General features: G+C 40.5%; 1 protein-coding gene across 8 annotated transcripts in view; it reads left to right on the top strand.

The window, feature by feature from the left end:
- Positions 1–16449, top strand: part of ptpn13 (protein tyrosine phosphatase non-receptor type 13) — a 149944-nt gene that overhangs the window by 33573 nt on the left and 99922 nt on the right. For all 8 annotated transcript variants that reach the window (XM_082960578.1, XM_082960577.1, XM_082960585.1 and 5 more), the window contains 4 exons: positions 10457–10623; positions 11662–11727; positions 11901–12086; positions 14065–14158. In XM_082960578.1, coding sequence (XP_082816704.1) covers positions 10457–10623; positions 11662–11727; positions 11901–12086; positions 14065–14158 — 513 coding nt within the window. The remainder of the gene's footprint in view (positions 1–10456; positions 10624–11661; positions 11728–11900; positions 12087–14064; positions 14159–16449) is intronic.

A 16449-nucleotide genomic window follows, 5' to 3' on the forward strand; every position in this document is an offset into this window, starting at 1 on the left:
TTCCACAAGCTTCCCACAAGTTGGGTGAATTTTGGCCCATTCCTCCTGACAGAGCTGGTGTAACTGAGTCAGGTTTGTAGGCCTCCTTGCTCGCACATGCTTTTTCAGTGCTGCCCACACATTTGTTTTTGAGGTCAGGGCTTTGTGATGGCCACTCCAATACCTTGACTTTGTTGTCCTTAAGCCATTTTGCCACAACTTTGGAAGTATGCTTGGGGGTCATTGTCCATTTGGAAGACCCATTTGCGACCAAGCTTTAACTTCCTGACTGATGTCTTAAGATGTTGCTACAATATATCCACATAATTTTACTTCCTCATGATGCCATCTATTTTGTGAAGTGCACCAGTCCCTCCTGCAGCAAAGCACCCCCACAAAATGATGCTGCCACCCCTGTGCTTCACGGTTGGGATGGTGTTCTTCAGCTTGCAAGCCTCCCCCTTTTTCCTCCAAATCAAATCAAATGTATTTATATAGCCCTTCTTACATCAGCTGATATCTCAAAGTGCTGTACAGAAACCCAGTCTAAAACCCCAAACAGCAAGCAATGCCGGTGTAGAAGCACAGTGGCTAGGAAAAACTCCCTAGAAAGGCCAAATCCTAGGAAGAAACCTAGAGAGGAACCAGGCTATGAGGGGTGGCCAGTCCTCTTCTGGCTGTGCCGGGTGGAGATTATAACAGCACATGGCCTAGATGTTGAAATGTTCATAAATGACCAGCATGGTCAAATAATAATAATAATAATAATAATCAAAACATAATGATGGTCATTATGACCAAACAGTTCTATTTTTGTTTCAACAGACCATAGGACATTTCTCCAAAAAGTACGATCTTTGTCCCCATGTGCAGTTGCAAACTGTAGTCTGGCTTTTTTTATGGCAGTTCTGGAGCAGTGGCTTCTTCCTTGCTGAGCGTCCTTTTAGGTTATGTCGATATAGGACTCGTTTTACTGTGGATATATATACTTTTGTACCCGTTTCCTCCAGCATCTTCACAAGATCCTTTGCTACTGTTCTGGGATTGACTTGCACTTTTCGCACCAAAGTACGTTCATCTCTAGGAGACAGAACGCGTCTCCTTCCTGAGCGGTATGACGGCTGTGTGGTCCCATGGTGTTTATACTTGTGTACTATTGTTTGTACAGATGAACGTGGTACCTTCAGGCGTTTGGAAATTGCTCCCAAGGATGAACTAGACTTGTGGAGGTCTACAATTTTTTTCTGAGTTCTTGGCTGATTTCTTTTGATTTTCCCATGATGTCAAGCAAAGAGCCACTGAGTTTGAAGGTAGGCCTTGAAATACATCCACAGGTACACCTCCAATTGACTCAAATGGCGTCAAGTAGCTTATCAGACGCTTCTAAAGACATGACATCATTTTCTGGAATTTTCCAAGCTGTTTAAAGGCACAGTCAACTTAGTGTATGTAAACTTCTGACCCACTGGAATTGTCATACAGTGAAATAATCTGTCTGTAAACAATTGTTGGAAAAATGACTTGTCATGCACAAAGTAGTTGTCCTAACCGACTTGCCAAAACTATAGTTTGTTAACAAGAAATTTGTGGTCATGACTTTTAATGACTCCAACCTAAGTGTATGTAAACTTCTGACTTCAACGGGGGGGGGGGGGGGGGTGTGTGTGTGTGTGTGTGTGTGTGTGTGTGTGTGTGTGTGTGTGTGTGTGTGTGTGTGTGTGTGTGTGTGAGTGTGTGTGTGTGTGTATTTTATTTTTTTATTTATTTTTTAAAATAATATTTGGACGTTGTGTATGATTGCGTGCATATCCGAGTGCCCATGTCACTTTTGTGTTTCTGCCACTAACCTGCAAAAGAGGACAACAAATGCTGGACAAATGACATGTGTTTCAGTACGTCATGAAGATGCAGTATGTAGCTACCTAAAGGTTTTGTGACTATTCCTTTAACCGATTGGTAGGCTCACGAGTCAAGGGACTTAACCACCTACTCCTCTTAAAACTTGTTTTATTTTATTATTTTTAGTTTTATAATATGTGAGCCAGTAAGCCTACTGTTTGGTGTGAGATAAATCATAGCAGATGTCAAACAGAATATGTCATAGTTCTAATGCCCGGTCAAAATATAAACACACACTTTCTTCCAAACCACAGCGATCCTGCCTCTAGCTAAGTTAGCTCGTTACCTCACTTAATGTGGAAATATTTGTCTTTGGCATTCTAAGCTCTGGATGCATCTCAGTTGGTTCCCCATATAGTGCACTGAGCACTATTGGCCCTGGTCAAAAAGAGTACACTATATAAGGAGTAGGGTGGGATTTTAGACTCTGTTAGCGCTAAGTCTGTTAGCGCTTCCATATGATGGTTTGGCATTCCTAACAATGGAACTGCTCTTGAGCATTTCAGCCTTTTACATTTTTTTTTTTAGTTTAATTGAGTTCTGTGATTTGAGGCTCTCGATCCATTTTTGATTTATGAACATATTTAAAAGTGAATCCATTAAGACTTTACTTACTGGACTTCTTCATATTAGCTGTTAAGGGAGTAAAGTTTCCTCAACATCTCCACTGAACCATGTTTTCTTTACTTCATTCTAGGTGGTTCTCTGCCCTTCTCATCCTTCGTTAGTCCTTCAATGAAAACAATGTAGCCTATATTTTGTAGTGTGATGTTCAAGGAAATATGTGGCAGATTTGACTTATAGAAATATGATTAATTATATTTTTCTATTGATTGACTAATTTGTCATCTCCAGCAAGTTGCCTATTGAGCTTTGTGAGATGTTCCACAATACAAGCTGCTGGTACCTCAGCCTGCACAACCCCAGTGTTCAACAGATAAGGTTAGGGGGGGTTGTGGTGCTGGCCAACAGACTTTCATACAAAGGATGCTTTATTTTCCACTGCCTGTTGTCTGTATTGACAACATGGAGGTTCAAAGGGCTCTGCTGCCTTTGGTCGGTCTCTCTGGCCGTGGGTCGGTCTCTCTGGCCGTGGGTCGGTCTCTCTGGCCGTGGGTCGGTCTCTCTGGCCGTGGGTCGGTCTCTCTGGCCGTGGGTCGGTCTCTCGGGCCGTGGGTCGGTCTCTCGGGCCGTGGGTCGGCCAGCCTTTTTGACCACATACTGGTCATCTATGCAAAGATCCTTGATATCATCATCAGACCGGTCACTGTAGAGACACAGAGATGGGAGACTCTGTGTAGATTGTCTGCGTCACTAGGGTCAGAGGACAATACCCAGCTTCTGTCATATGATCCTCGAAGTAGGGTTGTACAATTCCGGTAACTTTTCCAAACTAAGGTTTTCAAAGAAATCCCAGTTGGAGGATTGTGTTCCTGATTTCCAGGAATCCTCCTACAGGAGACAGACAGTCTCCTTCCTCCCTCTTTGACTCAGGCCTGCCCAGTGTGGTTATTGTGTAATTGGCCTGTACCTTCAGGGTGGTGAGGGGATAGTCGGGCATGCCATTTCAGAATGCTACTGTCCTTCGTTAATGAATGTGAAATGTAGCCTTGGTCTAGGCCCCTCATGCATGGAGAAGTATTTCCCTTATTTTCTCTACTTTTTGCATATTTTAGTCACTGAATGTTATCAGATCTTCAACCAAAACCTATTTTTAAAGGGAACCTGAGTGAACAAATGAGTCCAACATATGGATACTCCCCATGTATTTAGTAAACCGTTATGCAACACCCAATGCCCCTGTGTGAAAAGGGAATTTGTTTCCTTACACTCAATAACTGGTTATGCCACCTTTTAGCTGCAATGACTCCAACCAAACACTTCCTGTAGTTGTTGATCAGTATCTCCCATATAGGGATGGGCATTTGACCTTTTTTGACTGTTCCAAGTACTTGCATGATTTTTTTCCCCCCTGGTACTCAAATAAAAAAAAATAAGCTATTTTTAGAACAAAGGCTGTACTGGGAAAAAAATTGCACATTTAGCCTTAGGCTAACAGGTGTGTGTGTGTGTGTGTGTGTGTGTGTCGAACATTTCATTCCAAAATCATGTGCATTAACATGGGGTTGGTCCCCCCTTTGCTGCTCTAACAGCCTCCACTCTTCTGGGAAGGCTTTCTACTAGATGTTGGAACATTGCTGCAGGGACATTCAGCCATGAGCATTAGTGAGATCGGGCCTGATGTTGAGGTCAGAGCTCTGTGCAGGCTAGTCAAGTTCTTCCACACGGATCTTGACAAACCATTTCTGTATGGGCCTTTGTTTTACGGGTGTGGCTGAAATGGCCGATTCGACTCATTTGAAGGAGTGTCCACATACGTACGTGTGTGTGTGCAGTACCAGTCAAAAGTACCAGTACCAGTTTGGTCACAACTACTCATTCAAGCGTTTTTCTTTATTTTTACTATTTTCTACATTGCAGAATAATAGTGAGAACATCAAAACTGTGAAATAACACATATGGAATCATGTAATAACCCAAAAAAAGTCACAGCAAATGTAAATAGTTTTACAGTATTTGAAAAGAAATGTGATTTCTGGTAGAAGATTGAGTTTTGACGTCAGTTTGAGTGGTGGACTACTCATACCTATCTCTACTCTGGATATACTTTGGCCCACTCTTCCATGCAGAACTGGTTTAACTCAGTGACATTTATGGATTTTCCAGCATTAACTTCTTGTTTCAGGTCCTGCCACATCTCAATCGGGTTTAGGTCTAGACTTTGACTAGGCCATTCCAGGACTTTTTTAAAATGTTGCTTTTCAGATGTAGACTTGCTTGTGTCTTTTGGATCATGGTCTTGTTGCATGACCCAGCTGGGCTTTAGCTCACAGACAGATGGCCTGACATTCTCCTTGTATAATTCTCAGATTTTTTTTTTTCTGGGCAGAATTCATGGTTCATTCAATGATGGCATGTTGTCCAGATCCCAAGGCAGCAAAGCATCCCCACACCATGATACTAACACCACCATGCTTGACCATTGATTGGAGGTTCTTACTGCGGAATGCAGTGTTTGGTTTTTGCCAGACATAACAGGACCCATGTCGTCCAAATTGTGACTTCATGTGCATGGTTATAGAATGCTGAGTGAAGGATTTGCAATGAGAACCATATGTAATTGAAGTAACTTCTTACTACACAATGGTCCAGAACATTCCCCTACCACCAAAACGAACAACTATCCGCATTGAGATTGCATGCTCTACTGTGTCCTTGGTTAGTTGATGGGAATGCAATGCAATGTTTATTAGCCAATCGGAATCCTGTGCATGTCAACCATGTCCAAAAAAACCTTCATTTTCTACATGTAATCATACATGAGCATACCAAACATTAGCAACATCTTCCTAATATGGAGTAACACCCCACACCCCCCTGCCCTCAGATTCTGGCCTGCTTCCAACAGTTGTGCCAAGTTGGCTGGATGACCTTCGGGTGGTTGACCATTCTTGATACACACAAAACTGTTACGTGTGAAAAACCCAGCAGTGTTGCAGTTCTTGACACAAACCAGTGCGCCTGGCACCTACTACCATACCCTGTTCAAAGGCACAAATCTTTTGTCTTGCCCAATCACCCTCTTAAAGATCCTTCTTTAACCTGTCTCCTCCCCTTCATCTACACTGAAGTGGATTTAACAAGTGACCTCAATAAGGGATCATGGCTTTCACCTGGATTCACCTGGATTCACCTGGTCAGTCTGTCATGGAAAGGGCGTCCTTTTAATTTTTTGTACGTGCATGTACAGTGCCTTCAGAAAGTATTCATACCCCTTGACTTACTCCACATTTTGTTACAGCCTGAATTAAAAATGGATTAAATTTAAAAAATTACCCATCTACACAATACATAATGACAAAGTGAAAACATTTTTTTTGACAAATGTGTTAAATGAAATACAGAAATATCTAATTTACATAAGTATTCACACCCCTGAGTCAATACTTTTTCTAGAAGCACCTTTGGCAGCAATTACAGCTGTGACACGGAACCCTGACCGGCTGCGCGCGCGTGTGCTATCGTGCATAAATGTATTTTGTCCCCACACCAAACGCGATCACGGCACGCAGGTTAAAGTATCAAAACAAACTCTGAACCAATTATTAGATTAATTTGGGGACAGGTCGAAAAGCATTTTATATATAAATATATATAATATAAACATTTGAGTTATTTTACCTGAAATGCACAAGGTCCTCCACTGACAATTAATCCACACATAAAACGGTCAACCGAATCGTTTCTAGTCATCTCTCCTCCTTTTAGGCTTTTTCTTCTCTGGACTTTATATTGCGATTGGCAACTTTCATAAATTAGGTGCATTACTGCCACTGACCTCGTTCGTCTTTCAGTCACCCACGTGGGTATAACCAATGAGGTGGCACGTGGGTACCTGCTTCTATAAACCAATGAGGAGATTTGAGAGGCAGGACTTGCAGCGCGATCTGTGTCAGAAATAGAACTGATTTTCTATTTTAGCCCTTGGTAACGCAGACGCGTGTTGGTGCAATAATTGAATAACATGGGTTTCTAAATTTATTTTGCAACGCGAGTACACGCAACGCGAGCGGTGTGGTCAGCCTGTAAGTCTCTATGAGCGCTGCACACCTGAATTGTACAACATTTGCCCATTTTGTATTTAAATTCTTCAAGCTCTGTCAAGTTATTTGTTGATCATTGCTAGACAGCTTTTTTCAAGGCTTGCCATCGATCTTTAAGTCAACTGTAATTAAGTCACTAAGGAACATTCAATGTCGTCTTGGTAAGCATCTCCAGTGTAGATTTGGCCTTGTGTTTTACGTGATTGTCCTGCTGAAAGGTGAATTCATCTCCCAGTGTCTGGTGGAAAGCAGACTGGACCAGGTTTTCCTCTAGGATTTTGTGCATATTCCGTCTCTTTTAATCCTAAAAACCTCTAGTCCTTGCGGTTGACGATCATACCCATAACATGATGCAGCCATCACCATGCTTGAAAATATGAAGTGGTACTCATTGATGTATTGGATTTCCCCCAAACATAACACTTTATCAGGACAAGAAGTTAATTTCCTTGCCTCATTCTTTGCAGTATTATTTAAGTGCCTTGTTGCAAACATGATGCATGTTTTGGAGAAGAAAAAAAATTCACTCTGTCATTTATGTTAGTTGGCGTAACTACAATGTTGATCCATCCTCAGTTTTCTCCTATCACAGCCATTAAACTCTGTTTTTTAATGTCACCTCATGGTCAAATCCCTGAGCAGTTTCCTTCCTCACCAGCAACTAAGTGAGGAAGGACACCTGTATCTTTGTCGTGACTGGGTGTATTGATACACCATCCAAAGCCTAATTAATAACTTCACCATGCTCAAAGGGATATTCAGCATCTGTTTTTATTAGTTTTTTTGTTATTTTTCCCCATCTACCAATCGGTGCCCTTTGTAAGGCATTGAAAAACCTCCCTGGTCTTTGTGGTTGAATGTTTGCTTGAAATTCACTGCTCTCCTGAGGGACCTTAGTTATCTGTATGTATGAGGTACAGAGACGGGGTAGTTATTAAACAAATCATGTTAACCACTATTATTGAACATGGAATGAGTTAAGCAAAATTACACTTTGACATTATGGGGTAGTGTGTGTGTGTGTGTGTGTGTGTGTGTGTGTCGATCTGTGACAATCTTAATTTTAATACATTTTACATTCGGGCTGGTGTAACAACAAAATGTAGAAAAGTGAAGGGGTGTGAATACTTTTTGAAGGGTGTGTTTGACTGCGATTTTTATTTGCTTGTAGTTCTCTGTATTCTTGTATACCAGTGCCCTACTTTTACTAACAGATTCATCAAGTTTTGTTTTTGTGGAAATAAACCAATTGATTGCAGGTGTTACTACCACTAGACTAGAGGGTACAAGTAGAGGCCTTAGTTCAACCCAGCCCCCATATTATTCCTAGTCAGGAATGTGTCCTGCTCTGAGACGAACTAAAGAAATGATACCCACTGTCTATATCCCAAATGGCTCACTATGACGTGCTCTACTTTTGACCAGTCACAATTACCTTTTTTCCAAAGGAAGTGTACTACGTGGGGAACACGGTACCATTCTGTTTACAACCTTAGTGTTGCTCTGTCACAGCCATGTCTGTCCAAACACTAAACCTTCACCTCCAGGGAGGCCATATATAGCCTACTTTGTGTAAAATAGTAGTTTGTTTTATTAGTTACCTACAGATTTTGTTAGCTGCCATGTTTGTGTGAATGAAGTTGTTTAACTAGGTTAAGTAATATGTTGGGTTTTTGTGATTTTAGGTGGCTTTTCTGCTTATCACTTCAATTCTAGACAGTATGATCTAAAAATGAAAAGGTCTTGTGGTGATACCCAGTGCCCTCAAAGCTTGTTTAGTTTGTGCGATTTTTAAAACTGATAGCTGGCTAGCATGATACTGTACAGTTTGCTGCCTGCTGCTATTTTTAGAGAGCGATCTACTCTCTGGCCTGGCCCTCTGCCTCATCATTGATCTGAGTCCCAAACCCTGATAACAAAGCTTCTCTGATGGTGCTGCCTGACTGGAGTAGTTGAAGGCTGCATCCAAAATGGTACACTAACTATATATAGTGCACTTCTTTCAGCCAGGGCCCCTGTGGCTCAGTTGGCTTGCAACATCAGGGTTGTGGGTTCGATTCCCATGGGGGACTAGTGTGAAAATGTATGCACTCACTACCGTAATTTGCTTTGGATAAGAACGTCTGCTAAATGACTAAAATGTCAAGTATATAGGGAATATGGTGTCTTACTGTGGGATCTCCTTCAAGTGCGTTGAGTGTTTGGGTTGTTGGGCTGCCTTTTTTGTCACTTTGTTGAATTTGATCAATTATGAGTGTGGCTTTAACTCAACTGTTTATGATGGTAAGGATAGGGATTGGAGTTGTACATAGATTTTCTTGAGTAAAATTACTTACAATGGCATCCAGCTTTTCCAGTGAGGTCTTTGCAAGACGGTCAAAAATAATTCAACAGGAAACATCCTATTTACTTTGTGGATTCCAGTCTTTGAAAAAATGTTGTACTTCATAACCTTTTTCTTTTTTTTATTCTCTTCCTCTCGGAGGAGCAAAATATCCGTCCGTCAAAGAAAGGAATTTTGCAGTGCAGCTCTAACATTCCTTTGTATATTTATTAAGAGGTTAGTTCAGTGTAACTCCTGAGTGTTGCTTTGTAGGAAAGGAGAATTACTCCATTTCTGTGAGGGACCATTTCTCTCTGTCACACCTTTCAACCCCCCGGGGTCCCAGATCCTTCCCCGGATCAATTTTATGTAGAAGGACTTTCTACTCCAAAATGAATTAAAATAAAATTTAAATAATTTCCACCTCCCAGAAATCAGCCTAATAACATATTGGTAAAATTATGTAAAAAAATAAAGCTTTCAACATATTGGCTATAAATAAATAGGCTGAAGCATGGGGTTGCCGATCTGCATTTACCCTACTGGGCTAATTATTAGCTAGATCCCAAATGTAATCATTTTAACTACTTTGTATTCTATTGATGAATTTTATGCCCCCCAAAAAACCATGCATAAACAGTGAGAATAATGTGGGCCTACCTGTTAGGGTAATTTGGGGTAACATGCTACCTGCCTGTACTTCTCACTTCATGTCACTGTTTTTCCTCCCAACACTTTCCCTGGTTGCCACTACTCTAAAAATGTCATCGGTCTCATCGCAATTTAAGTCACTCCCTCAAAAATAATAGAGTTTTGGTGGCGTGTGACCCTACAATTGACCTGTGTTAGATTTTGCCCCTCTCTCCTCAATGCACTCATGGTGAATTGCTGAGTGGTAATGTGCTTTAACCATGACGCTACTAAAAACTCAGTTTAAAATGGTGCAGTTAGTGCATATTTAGGAATTGACAAATAAAGTAGGAATGGAATGCTGGGAACAACTCTTTTTAACAAAGGGCATTTTAAAACGGCTGTAAGAATTGTTGTGCATTGACTGCTTGTCAGAATGCAGGTTTCCCTCCAGGTTTCCCTCCCTATGGCACTCGTTACTTGAATGCTCCTCGAGAGTAATGTTTCTCTCTGAGGACACAACGAGCAGACTGGGTAAATAGGTTCAACTATTGTACCATGGGGTTATCTGACTTTTCTCTGTACATAACTCATTTTGTTGTCAGAGGAAAAGTAAACGTGGACTGTTCTAGCGTCTTCAAACTGCGCCTTGACAGAAATGTTAAAATCTTTTTGGCATGGCGGCAGTGATTTTGCCTTAGCTCAGTGCCACAGTTGAATGAGTGCAGTGGAAACGCTGACTGTTTTAAAAAAAAATATTTATTTATTATTGACGGTTATTTTGTTTTCATGACTGTCTTCATCCATAACCGTACTAAATCATCATACCTGCAGGCTTTGATTAAAGTCTCAGCTAAAGCAACTGAAGTCCTAACGATTGAGATTCACGATGATGTGCTGTGACTGTTCTATTGAATAAAGATGCTGTGGTCCCCTCTAATCCCATGATGTCTCCCTCCAGACCCCTCTGCCCTGGGCTTCATCATCTCTCCCTGGTCCCTGTTGTTGATGCCCTCAGGCAGCATCTCCTTCACAGACGAGAACGTGACGCAGCAGGACCTGAGGGCCTTCACAGCTCCAGAGGTCCTGGAGGGAGTCACTCTCTCCTCTCTGTCAGATATAGAGAAGGTATTTATGATACTGTATATTATTATGTTAGAAGGTGCAGTGGTCAAACAGGGAAATGGTTCCAATTGTTTTCCACCATTTTTTGTTTTTTCCCCATAGGGGATTTTAGAAACATTTCAAATAAGAGCTGTTTTGTGTAGGCTTATCCTGGTGTGACTTTTTGATAACCGCGTAAATCGCTCTGACAAAGGTGACTTTTATCGATTTTTTTTATTTTTATATTTTACTCTCGGATTTGTAAATGCTAATGAGTGTCAAAGTAGACATCATGTAAACCTTTCCTGTCTCTCTGCCTCTCGCTCTCTGTCGTATCTCTTCGCGCTCTCTCGTTCTCATAGAGAAGATACTGTATTGTTGCAGTAGCAACACATCTGTTTGTGGGGTTGTTGCTTTGTGTATATAAAAAAAACAATCTCAATCAAAAGCATAACAGAGCGTGCTAGGGTTGGGGTCAATTCCATTTGTTTACTTCCTGAATTGACTCCAACATAACTCCGATCTCTGGCCAAGAATCACATACCTCAACACACAGCGCTGTACACAGTCAAAAGTGACTATCCATTAACTGTGTAGGTTAGGCTACAATAAGGTTTCTATTCTCATTTCTAATAGAAATAAATATAAATGATATTACAACGTCCTATGCTTTTCTCTTTTAATTGCACTATAAATTCCATGCTCTGTATACTTACAGAGAGGACATGGCAATTGTGAGGGGTTTGTGAATCACATTAAATAACTCAAGAAATTGTAGTTTTACTCTTTAAGCTGGTGGTGAACTCTGACTGTTCCTAAGACATTCAAGGCTATGATGTTGCATTCCTCTAGTTATTCTTTCCTTCACCAAGCCTAACTCTGTTCCTGGGGAGCTTTCCTGCACAATTGTATGGAATGGAAAAGGTTTGGATCTAGTCGCTTAGTTTCAGAACAGAACAAAGGGTCAGAATATTGTCAGATGAGAGCTAGTTTGTTTTTTTCAACTACAGCTGCTAACTTTTTTTTTGTGTCTAAATGATTGGAACCACTCATTTTTCACAGATGCACATGTACTCCCTTGGAATGACCTTGTTTTGGGGAGCTGACTATGAGGTTCCACAGAGTCAGGTACAGCGGCAACATTCATAATCCATAGATCCATAATCCATAGATGATATATTCACAAGTTACAAACGGATCAACAATCTTGTTTTGTTTTTTCTATTTGCAGAAATGATGTTTTATGTATACTTCTCCTCCCGTGTAAGTGTTCATTAACCCCTCTGTGATGTCTTTCTCAGCCGATGAAGCTGGGTGAGCACCTGAACAGTATTCTCCTCAACATGTGTGACGACACCACCCTGAGCCGTATGTCTGTTCTCACCGTAATGGACGCCTGCAGCACACACATCAGAAATTCTAGCTGCGAACCCTCCTTCACACACATCAGAAAGCTGGTCCGACTGGTGCTGGGCAGCCTCTCCCAGGTAAACAGCTACAACACATCACTGTTGGCTAGTGTTGTAACATTTATAATGGACCTGTGGGTTTAATACCCCTTATTCTTAACAAAATACAGTAGGCTTGGGCGGTATCCAGATTTTCATACCGTTCTGATGGTATTACCTGGATAGCACTCAAGGGGGCGCAAAAAATACAAAATAATTCCTTCCTGTTGGCAGTCTTACCAGAATGCTAACAAAATTAGCAAAAGTAATAGCGACATCAGATGGACGCTGTTAGCTAAATGCTAACGAACATAAACTAATTGCAAGGACAGGCAAATTCGGCTCATAAAGTTATAGAAGCATAGCTAGTAGCTACCGAGTATCAGTTTTGGTGAGTGTGGACATTTTATAGGCGAAAGTGAATGAGAGAAATTGTCCGAATGAACAAAGTTGTGATGCATGTGTTAGTAGTTGATGTTATTCTCGAATAAACCCATTTTCCTCCCCCTGATTTGCTTTGGGGTCTGTGTTATTTAAAGAAGACAAATCATATGGGGAGGTAGATGGTCATTCTCCCCTGTCCTCAGTGATTCTCTCCTGTGTCTCCACAGAACAAAGGGACAGGATATAGTTTTATAACCCAGCCCAAGCCTGTGGTTGACCAATTAGAAGTCCTTGCAGTACAACTGGGCCAATGGCCAAATAACAAGTATCCTATTTCAGGCTCACTGTATAGACAAATTCCTCCCATGTCTCTGACCCATTGATAAATAATTCTCTTACAGAAAAAACACTATTTCCATTGATCGTTAATTTGATTTGACTTCTTGACGTCTCGTACTCGGTCTCTGCGTTGTGTATTTATCTTCAAAAAATTCTTATACATGCTTTTCTGAAGGAAGAGCAGCATGTGTGTACGCGGAGGGGAGAAGCACGGAGGAGCAAGATGGCAAACATTTTAGTAGTGAATTGTATATGTGTAACTTCATCACCTCGTGTGCTGCACCACAGAGATTTCTCCTAAAGTATTACACAAGTTGACTGCAGGTATTTTAACTTAAAGTAGCTACAAATATTTCAATGTATTGGGGAAAAACTTAAAAGAACTAATTTTGACGGTATTTATCCCAAATACCCAGGTATTTGGTATATTGCCCAAGCCTAAAACACATTCATTCTCTATGGTCATATTTTGATCTACAATAGATAACTCTTAACTGTTTAGTGAAGCCCATTGCCAAATGGCAAAGCTTGAAACATAACGTTTTGAAGGGACTCTACTTTACCTACTGTGCTCCCCGCTCAGCCCAGTCAAAACTCTTCTCTGTTCTGGCATCCCAATGACAGAACAAGCTTCCCCCTAACGTCAGTACAGCGGAGTCCCAGCCAGACTTCCGAAAACGTCTGAAACCCTACCTCCTTTTAAAGAGTATCTTAAAGAAATACCACTGCGCTTGTCTTTTTCTACTACCACGGACTTTGCTGAAAGCTACTTTGAGGGGAAATGCTACGATTGTGATATGTTGCCTCCTTAGCTCCAGTATCTTAAGATGAATCCACTAACGGAAGTTGCTCTGGATAAGAGCGTCTGCTAAATGACTAAAATGTATGACTCAATCCAATACCGTCTTTCCCTGTGTCACAATCCCTATCTTCTTATTGAAGTGCAAGCAGAGGAAGGTCAACAGGCTTAAAGGCCGTTGTCTGATTTGGTTACAGCACAACGTAACCAATATACCATGTTACTGTTGTGAGGAATGTGGTCCACTTCAACCCCAAGTCATTTTATGACACCTCAGACTATTAATGTCCTCCTCCAGCTCCTTGTGATAACCTCAACCATTGTCTTTTTTGTTTCTTGCTTTCCTTTATTCTCACTCTCTCCTTCCTGCTCACTCTCTCTCATTTGCTCTCTTTCTCATTTTCTTGCGCTCTCTTGCCCATTTGTCTCTCTCTCTCTCTCTCTCTCTCTCTCGCTCCCTCTTTTTCTCTCTTTCTTTCTCCATATCTCCATCAGTTGGATGGCCTGTTGTCCCAGAGTGATAGGGAGTCTATTCCGGAGAGGAGCAAGGAGATTCGGGAGAGGCTTCGGGGCAAAGGCCTTCCCTCAGGTAACATGATCTTCACAATCTCAACCTCCCAACCTCCTGCATAGAGGATTTTAGTAACAATAGAGAACCTTATCCTCTACATCTGTGTACACACACACACACATATACATACTGTGGGGTCTGAAATGATTGACACCCTTGATAAATAATGACTGTATAAAATAAAGAATTCAAATACTGAGCGATATTGTATGTCACATCTTTTTGGGGGTGCATTTTATACTAATACAATTGCTCAGATTTTGTTTTGAATACTTTTTCTCAACAAGGTAGGGGTTCAAATTATTGACACCCCTAAAGATTTTTATAAATCAAGTAGTCCAAGTTTTTAGTATTTTGTCCATATATTTCTAGCACACAATGCCTCAATCAAGCTTCGGACTCCACAAACTTGTTGGAATCATTTGCAGTTGTGCCCAGTAGGCATGAATGATTAAATAATGTATTGTCATTTTTATTGTAAATAAGAATAAAATGTTTCTAAACCCTTTTCTACATTCATGTGGATGCTACCATTTATTATGGATAATCCTGACTGAATCGTGAATAATGATGAGTGAGAAAGTTACAGATGGTCAAAGATAATACCCCCAAAAACATGCAAACCTCTCCTGTTATTGGTAATGGTGAGAGTTTAGCATGTCTTTGGTCCTCTAACTTTCACTCATCATTATTCACGATTCTGTCAGGATTATTTCGTAATCATGGTATCATCCACATTAATGTAGAAGTGTTTAGAAACATATTCTACTGTTATTTTACAGTAAAAGTGACTCCAAAATGACACTTATTTACCTTTCATTTCTTTTGGGCAAAAAAATTATCTGAGACACAACCAAAACAAACTGCAAATACATCCAACAAGTTAGTTACAAGCTTGATGTAATCATTGTGTGCTAGGAAAATAGGACCGAATACTTAACTTTTGGCTAATAATTTCCCTCATTTAAATTTTTTACATTTTTATATTTTAAATTTTATGCAGCCATTATTTCTCATCTTCATCAAGGGTGTCAATCATTTAGGACGCCACTACGGGAAGGCAGGCACCGTGCCTTCAGAAAGTACTCACCTTGACTTTCTCCACTTTCCATTTTGTTGTAACATCCTGAATTTAAAATGGATTCAATTGAGATTTTGTGTCACTGGCCTACACATAATAGCCCATAATGTCAAAGTGTAATTATGTTTTTAGAAATGTTTACAAATTAATTTAAAATAAGAAGCTGAAATGTCTTGAGTCTAATTATTCAACCCCTTTTGTTTTGGTAAGCCTAAATAAGTTCAGGACAAGTCACATTGATTGGACTCACTCTGTGTGCAATAATAGTGTTTAACCTTATTTTTAAATGACTACCTCATCTCTGTACCCCACACATATAATTATCTGTAATGTCCATCCGTCGAGCAGTGTATTTCAAACACAGATTCAACCACAAAGACCAGGGAGGTTTTCTAATGCTTCACAAAGAAGGGCACCTATTGGTAAATGGGTAAAAAAAAACATTGAATATCCCTTTGAGCATTATGAAGTTATTGATTAGGCTTTGGATGGTGTATCAATACACCCAGTCACTACAAAGATACAGGTGTCCTTTCTAACTCAGTTGTCAGAGAGGAAGGAAACTGCTCAGGGATTTTCACCATGAGGCCAATGGTGACTTTAAAACAATTCCAGAGTTTAATGGCGGTGATAGGAGAAAAACCATCCTCAGTTAACATTGTAGTTCCTCCACAATACTAAACTAAATGACTGAGTGAAAAAAGGAAGCCTGTACAGAATTAAAATATTCCAAAACTTGCATCCTGTTGGTAATAACTCAATAAAGTAAAACTGCAAAAAATGTGGCAAAGAAATTAACTTTGTCCTAATACAAAGCATTGTGTTTGGGGCAAATCCAACAACACATCACTGAGTACCACTCTTCATATTTTCAAGCATGGCTGCATCATGTTATGGGTATGCTTGTCATTGGCAAGGACTAGGGAGTTTTAAGATTTTTTTTTTTAGGATGAAACGGAATGGAGCTAAGCACAGGCAGAATCATAGAGATTACACCTGGTTCAGTCTGCTTTTCAACAGACACTGGAGACAAATTCACCTTTCAGCAGGACAATAACATAAAATACATGGTCAAAAATACACTGGAGTTGCTTACCAAGACGACGTTGAATGTTCCTGAGTGGCATAGTTAGTTTTGACTTAATTCGTCTTGAAAATCGATGGCAAGACTTGCAAATGGCTGTCTAGCAATGATCAACAACCAACTTGACAGAGGTTGAAGAATTTA

Source organism: Salmo salar, chromosome 13 (genome assembly GCF_965601325.2).
Source record: "Salmo salar chromosome 13, fSalSal1, whole genome shotgun sequence".
In the NCBI taxonomy this organism is placed as follows: Eukaryota; Metazoa; Chordata; class Actinopteri; order Salmoniformes; family Salmonidae; genus Salmo; species Salmo salar.